This window comes from Platalea leucorodia, assembly GCF_965183815.1.
Source record: "Platalea leucorodia genome assembly, chromosome: 12".
Lineage (NCBI taxonomy): Eukaryota > Metazoa > Chordata > Aves > Pelecaniformes > Threskiornithidae > Platalea > Platalea leucorodia.
In genome coordinates this window covers 4,422,506-4,430,391 of record NC_138834.1, presented here as the reverse complement: position 1 = coordinate 4,430,391, position 7,886 = coordinate 4,422,506, and the positions used below count along the sequence as shown (strand labels likewise).

The following is a 7,886-nucleotide window of genomic DNA, read 5'->3' as shown; positions in this document are numbered from 1 at the left end:
GCAAATATTTGTAGTGGAATTGTATTGGGAAGGTACTTTAGTGATGCTTCACAAAACAGCATGAGGAGCAAAGATTCTTCTGTAGCAGGGTGGTTCATTTCTTTCTTAAACCAGAGAAGATTAAGGCCTAGAGATTATCACTTTTCTCCTTTTGCACCATCCAGGTGGTACACAGTAACGTAGGTTATATAAAATAGTGCCCAGAACTGGGAGTTGCTAGGAACTGGTTTGTGTGCCTGCAATGCCTGGTGCCCAAGTGCAGCAATAGACCCTTGAGACCCAAGAGACAGCTTGCTTGGGATCTTACTGCTCCTGTCTCTTGTTAGCTGCTTGCATTTGTGTTTGTGAAGAGGTACATACTCACACCTGAATGGGAGAGTTTTAAAAAGATTGGTTTTATCTTGAAAAGTAGGAGGGGAGAAGTTACGGAAGGAAAATAAGGGAGGAAGTGACTAGAAGAGAACTAATTAATCCTCGCTATCATATGCAGTTTTCACTGCATTTATGCCTTTACAAGTCTAGATTTGGCTGCAAGATATGCAAACAGTGCATGCAAAAAGAACAATGAATGAAGTCTGTCGAATGGTGTATATGAGAGAAGAAAATCTGTGTGCATTTTCTTTTTTACTAGGCCTGTCCTTGTTTTTAGTCTCTACAGAAATTTCTGTTGTGGCCCGTGCCTTAAAATGGTAACGTCCCTGTAATATTAGAGTGTAAGTCGAAAGGATATTCTCCTACCTTTATGTAATTTCAGAATTATTGGGTTTATTTCTGACTGGGAATCTTTTTTTATTCTGCTTTGGCTTTAGTTTTGTTTGTTGTTTTTGTTCCTAAGAGGAGAAAAATACTGTACCTTTAAATTAGGAGTAGCTGAATAATGAATCTTGGGCAGTGAAAAGGCTAATGTGCTGTGGAAGAGAAGGAGTTTAATCTAATTTAGTTGGAGGGTGTCTGTCTGTGGTGTTGTTTTCTGGACTGTGGGAATAGAGGAGGGAAGCTGCCCCAGTGAATGGTTCCTCCTGAGCCAGAATCAGTGGGGAGTCCCTTAGATGCCACTGATCCGAAGCCAGGCCATGAAAAGGGGATTAAAGAAATGTTCTGATTTGCAATTCACACTAATGCACCCCGTCGAACCTTTGGTAATATTTCAAACCACATTTCAAGGGAAGTGCCCTTAAAATAGCCAGCTAAATTGTATTAGGCCAATACTATACAACCCACTCATCCATTTATGATTTGTTTTTGTTTTTAATTCTTTTAACTGTTGGTGATGGTGGCTTTCTAAGGTAATTAAAACTTTTGTGCATTGTGAATATTCGCACTTGCATGGGAATATTTCTCAGTATGCCTGTCCTATTAGGCAGACATGTTTATTTAAATATTGGAGGAAAACTGCTACAAAGATTCTGTGGCTAGGAAAAAATAAACCCATTTGGTTTAAAAAGTAAACATTTTTCTGTATGCCATTTAATTTTATGAAGATCTAGTGGAAACTCAGTAAGAAAGGCAGGCTTATAAAATTGCTAAAATAGTTATCAGTTTTCTTTTTTTGTGCGTGATCTTTTTCTTTTACAGTTGCTACCTTCTGTATGGCTAAGATTTTTTAAAAAATATATATGTTAGAATCTGTTACCAGAATGAAACATATATCAGATGTAAGCAGTTAGAAAGTGTCTGAATGAATGAATACAAATATAGATGAGGACAGGATTACTGAGTGGGACTAACATTAAACTGATCTCTATTTTTTGTGTAATAAACAGCTGGCCAAAAATATTAAACCTGAAAAACAGCTATCACTACAGACTTCTTCAACATAAGACTGTCAATATCAGTTCATGTTCTGTCACAACACACTATTGTTAATCATAAGTAATTTAGACTATTTTACTAAAAATCTTTAATGTATTAATTAACTCTTCAACTCCCCAAGCCTATCATTTCATTTCTCTTTACTGCTGAAGTGTCAGAACATTTTATCTCAAAGGGATTATTTGGGTTTTCTTTAATCCCATTTCAGAAAACCTTGCCTAGCACTGTAATTTCCATTGACTCTAACATGTAGAGAATAGATGCAACTTTGATTTTCACCATTACCCATATCAAAGTATTTTATTACACTGTCACTGCAATAGATTACACAGCATTAAACTTTGCCATTGCAGGGATGGGAGGGGGGGGTGTGGGTGTCTTTTTTCTTGTCTTGTTTATGGTTTGCTTTACCTACAAAATATTTAGTTATGGTTTGAATTATGACATGCCTTATTAAATATTCAGGTTTTTAATCTTTTGCTTATGGGACAGAAGAAGAGCTGGACTTTAAGATACAGATGATTCCTCTGCACATTTTTGGGAGGTGGGGAGATGGATAGCTAGAGGGAGAAATGCATCTTTCCTGTGAGTTGGCACATTATTTGAAATCATGTTTAATTATAAAGTTTCATTAAAAATCTTTTGCTTAAAATTTTAGAAGCCTAATAAGATTTCCATTAATTTAAACATATCACTATTCCCACAACGGCCCAAATGCTTTCTTTTTCCTCTTTCATCCATGGTTAAATATGTAAATAAAATGTCTAAAGTCATTCTTCAAAGAAGACAAAAGAAAAAAGAGCTGAGGGAAAAGACAGCCATAAAATTCCTCCCAATTCTCCATAACATTTGCCAGAGGGGGGCCAACTCCTAGCCAGGGCCTAGCAGCAGGGGTGCCTGGCTGCTCCATAGAATCACACATCTCAAATCCCACACACAGGAGAAAAAAATAAAATAAAATATCTTTTCAGCTGGAGCCATCAAAAGGCTCTTTTCATTTATTAGTTACAGAGGTATCTTCCAGTTGCTGATTTCTCAGCGCTCTCATTTTTCTATAATAATGTTCTATTTGTTAGTTTCACTGACTCAAGTGTGTTGAATGGGAGATACCCCTAGATAGCTCTTTAAAAATATAGAAAGTAAAATAAATGATCTAAAGCGGGATGCATTGGCTAAAATAATGGCTAGAAAAACGAGGCTGATTTAAATTGGCACATAAACGATCAATTAAGAGAGACACAACTGCAAAGGTTGGGGGTTCCCCCCCCTTTTTCTCACTTTCATTTGTATTTCTTTTTGCCTCTTAGGAGAAAAAGGTTGCTATCAGTGCTATAGAAGAAAACAGGCCATGTTTTATTTCATGTATTTTTTCTAGATTAATGTGAATGGTGATATAATATGCTTTTCAGAAATACTTGTTGGGAAAAAAAAAAAACAAACAACAAACACAGAAAAACAAGCTCCTAAACAATCAAGTTGAACAAAACAAATATTGAGTATGTTCATCTTATGCATTATTTAAATTCTACTTTTTATTATTATTCAAATTCTACTTTTTAAAGTAGAATTTCCTTGTCCCCTGTAAAAGCTTTCCCCACACTTCCCTACTACCCCCAACTGAGCTCTCTAGAAGAGGAATCAGGATGCATACAAATACTAAGAAAACAGGCTTAGATTAATGAAGAATGGAAATGCCCCAACACACACTCTCTCTCACACACGTACATACACACAGACACACTAAAATAAATAAAGCTTTTTTTGCACATAACACTGCCTGCTTTTGTAGCATTCCCTAAGGAATCTAAAAGTGCCCAAGGAAGAGGTCAGCCCCTAAGACCAGTACTTTATAAGTATAATCTCCTCCATCCACTGAAAAGCCACAAAAAGATGACTACTGTTTTAAAACGTTTTTATGATGGCTTCTACTTCTAGGCAAAATGTAGCCACATCTTCAGGGTTTTCAAAGACAAACATTAGCCCTGGTTTGTTGTCCTTGCTTGGATCCATTTCAGCCTTATCACAATTGAGGAAGCCAACAGTTTCCTTTCTAGAGCCTGGTGGGGTATTAACTCTGACCCTGCGGGATTTGGTACTTTCCAGGAGAATCCGTGTTCATTTCGATAAGAAACAGGCACTAATGGAGAGGAGCCCGGGTTGTGTGGGCGAGCATGAATGAAGAGAAAGAGAGCTTTTCCTTCTTCATTAATATGTTCGCTAAAACTAAGCTCAAAGGATGGGGAAAAAAAAAAGTAGAGCTAATCTTTTGACTTCTGATCACAGTGCTCCTTTTCAGTCGGTAAAATTGTGAATTATAGTTTGGCTTGGGATTTAACTTCTTCCTTCTAGCTCCGATAGACCAATAAGCAAAATAAATCTCAAAGCTTAACTTAAAAAGTAAGCAGAACTCACTTTAGAATGATCTCCGTCTCCAAAACCTCTAAGTATCTTTTCTACAGTGGATGAAGTAACTTCCCCAAGGGTATGTCTCTAGTCCTCTTAGGGGTTCTTATTTAAGGAAAGGGAAAAAAAAATAAAAGCAAGCTACTTTTCAAGTGATGCCATACTGTGATTAAAACCATCATCAGGTACTTTTTCAGCAATTCTGCCTGTCCTGTTCATTTAGGAATTCGAGACAAAGCACGACATTTGAAAACAGCTGAGATTCCAGGCTGAAAGCAACCGTATTTTATGACCCTGTGGCAGCGAAGAGTTTATAGCGCTCGCCATAAAACGCATCCTCCTCCCCACAGCCTCCCTGCTGAAGCGTTGCCCCCCCTCCAATAAAGGCAGCCAAGGAGGCACCACCTTCGGCCTCTCGTCGGGAGACGCGGAGTCTGGAGCGCCCGCTCCCCGGGCTTCCTACCTGCGCCAGGGAGGGGAGGCTGACGCCTTCCGAGAACAGGTCTTGGTAAACTTTCAGGGGAGGGAAAGGAGAAAGGAAGGAAAGACAGACAGAAGGAGAGAGAAACAAATGGGGCTTTTTCTAATCTGTGCTGATCAAGGAAAACCTGTAGGGGTCCTTAAGGAGGTTTCAAGGCGTTCCGAGTGATTGGAAAGTAATCACCGTGTCAGCTTCACCTTTCTCATGCAAAGTGGATGTCGTATGCGAGGCGGATCCTGCACAGGTTTTTATTTTTTTTTTTATTTTATCCTTGGACTCAACCGCCCCCTAAAAACCCCAGCTGCTCCAGCCCCCTGCGCTCCTGCTGAGGCGGGGGGAGCGGCGCAGGCACGGACCGCGCACCGGCGAGCCGCCCGCTCTGCAGAGCGCCCGAGAGCCGGCCTATTGCAAAGCCAGGCCGGAGGGCGGCGGAGGGGGGCATTTTTCAGGGCCCCCTCTTCAACGGCTTAGATATTTCCTCCTCCTCCTCCTTTATTCTACACTCGGATAAACCAGTCCCCACCTCTCGGCAAGAAAGTAGGGAGCTGTGACCCGTTCTAGGAAGAGGAAAATCCCCGGAGGAACCCGCTGCACCAAAAAGCCGCCCGGGACATGTGCAAGTTGAAGCAGTGATCGCTCGGATCTGCCCAGAGCCAAACTATTCCGGCATCGCTCTGGCCGTGCTTCGAGGAAGCAGCAGCGGGGAGGAGGAAGGGCGGTGGAAAGACGGATCGCAAAAGTGGAAGCCCGGGGAAAAGAAAGTTGCCGGGCTCCCCGCAGTAAGTTTTGCGCAGCTGTGGATTGGGGGTACTTTTTCTTTTCCCGGTTGTTTGCCAAGCTGCCTGCCCGCCTCCCCGCGCCGCCGGCGGGGCCGGTGCTGAGCGGCCCGGGCCATGCTGAGCCCCCCGCCGCCGCCCCCCGCCGCCGCGCCCCCCCGCCAGGGTCGGGGGCGATGCTGTCCCGGGCAGGAGCCGTGCGGCCGCTGAAGTGACCGCCGCCTGCCCCGCTCCCCGCCCGCACGGCCCCGCCGCCGGGCGCCTGCGGGAGGGAGCCGCGCTCCGGCCCCACGCGTGGCCGCCACAATGGGGCCAGGGAGGAGGAACTCGGTGCGGGCTCTGCTGCTGCTCTGCTGGCTGACCTGCTCCTGCGCGGGGATAAGCTCCATAGACTTTGACCGCCCCGGTGACGGGAGGTGCCAGCCGATCGAAATCCCCATGTGCAAGGATATAGGGTACAACATGACGAGGATGCCTAACCTGATGGGACACGAAAACCAAAGGGAAGCTGCCATTCAGCTGCACGAGTTTGCCCCCTTGGTGGAGTACGGTTGCCACAGCCATCTGAAATTTTTCCTCTGCTCCCTCTATGCCCCTATGTGCACAGAGCAGGTTTCTACACCAATCCCAGCCTGCAGGGTTATGTGCGAGCAGGCGAGGCTGAAATGCTCTCCTATTATGGAGCAGTTCAATTTTAAATGGCCAGACTCCTTAGACTGCAGCAAACTGCCCAACAAGAATGACCCCAATTACCTGTGCATGGAAGCCCCCAACAACGGATCAGATGAGCCACCCAGGGGATCCAGCATGCTGCCACCCATGTTTCGTCCACAGAGGCCCAGCAGTGGCCACGATCTGCAGCAGCATAAGGACAGCCTCAGCAGGACCTCCTGTGAAAACCCTGGCAAGTTCCACCATGTGGAAAAGAGCGCTTCCTGCGCGCCGCTCTGCACCCCGGGGGTTGACGTTTACTGGAGCAAGGATGACAAACAATTTGCTGTCATTTGGATTGCCATCTGGTCCATTCTGTGCTTCTTCTCCAGTGCTTTTACTGTACTCACTTTTCTGATAGATCCTCAGCGTTTCAAGTACCCTGAGAGGCCCATTATCTTCCTCTCAATGTGCTACTGTGTCTACTCGGTGGGGTACATAATTCGCCTCTTTTCAGGTGCTGAAAGTATTGCCTGTGATAGGGACAGCGGCCAGCTCTATGTCATCCAGGAGGGACTGGAGAGCACGGGCTGCACCATTGTGTTCCTGGTTCTGTATTACTTTGGTATGGCAAGTTCCTTGTGGTGGGTAATCTTGACTTTAACTTGGTTTCTAGCAGCTGGGAAAAAATGGGGGCACGAAGCAATTGAAGCAAACAGTAGCTACTTTCATTTGGCAGCGTGGGCCATTCCAGCTGTGAAGACCATAATGATCCTAGTTATGAGAAGGGTGGCTGGAGATGAGCTGACAGGGTTATGCTATGTTGGAAGCATGGATGTGAATGCCTTGACGGGGTTTGTACTCATTCCTTTGGCTTGTTATCTAATCATTGGCACTTCTTTTATTCTTTCTGGGTTTGTGGCCCTTTTTCATATCAGGAGGGTGATGAAAACAGGTGGAGAAAATACTGACAAGTTGGAGAAACTTATGGTCAGGATTGGTGTCTTCTCAGTCTTGTATACAGTGCCTGCAACTTGTGTGATAGCGTGCTATTTTTATGAAAGACTTAATATGGATTACTGGAAAATTGTGGCAACTCAACAGAAATGCAAGATGAACAATCAGACTAAAAATTTAGACTGCATGATGAATAACTCTATTCCAGCAGTAGAAATTTTTATGGTCAAAATTTTTATGTTATTAGTTGTGGGCATTACTAGTGGTATGTGGATCTGGACTTCCAAGACTCTTCAGTCCTGGCAAAATGTTTGTAGTCGAAGATTAAAGAAGAGAAGTAGGAGAAAACCTGCAAGTGTTATTACAAGTAGCGGAATCTACAAAAAACCTCAACATCCACAGAAAACTCACCTTGCAAAATATGAATCGACATTACAGCCACCCACTTGTGTGTGACCAGGTTTTAGAAAAGGCTGTGTCTCACCTTACAGACTTACAAATGTCCACAGTAGCAGTCAGAAATTAAAAAATAAATCGTGCTCTTTTTTTGTCAGAGAACAGTTTAATATCTCAAGGCAAAAAATGTATCATGCTGAATTCAGGACCTGGTGAAAAACTGAAGGTAAATGTACTTATGGAAAGGTTTTCAGTGAAAGAAATATTGTGAATTAAAACAGTCTCTTCTGTTACTAATTTGTAGTTAAGTACTTCATCCAGCCTTCAGATTTATTTAAAAAAAAAAAAAACAAAAAAAAACCAAACCCAACCCAACACCCTATTTAACTTTTTCATGTAGCTGAGCTGGA

At 43.3% G+C, this 7,886-nt stretch overlaps 1 protein-coding gene across 1 annotated transcript; it reads left to right on the top strand.

Annotated features, from left to right (window-relative positions):
* Window positions 1-5,778: 5,778 nt before the first annotated feature.
* FZD10 (frizzled class receptor 10) lies at window positions 5,779-7,536 on the top strand (the record flags this gene model as incomplete). Its single annotated transcript, XM_082324848.1, has 1 exon — window positions 5,779-7,536. One exon carries the CDS (start codon window positions 5,779-5,781, stop codon window positions 7,534-7,536), a length of 1,758 nt encoding a protein of 585 aa, XP_082180974.1.
* Between the last annotated feature and the right edge of the window lie 350 nt (window positions 7,537-7,886).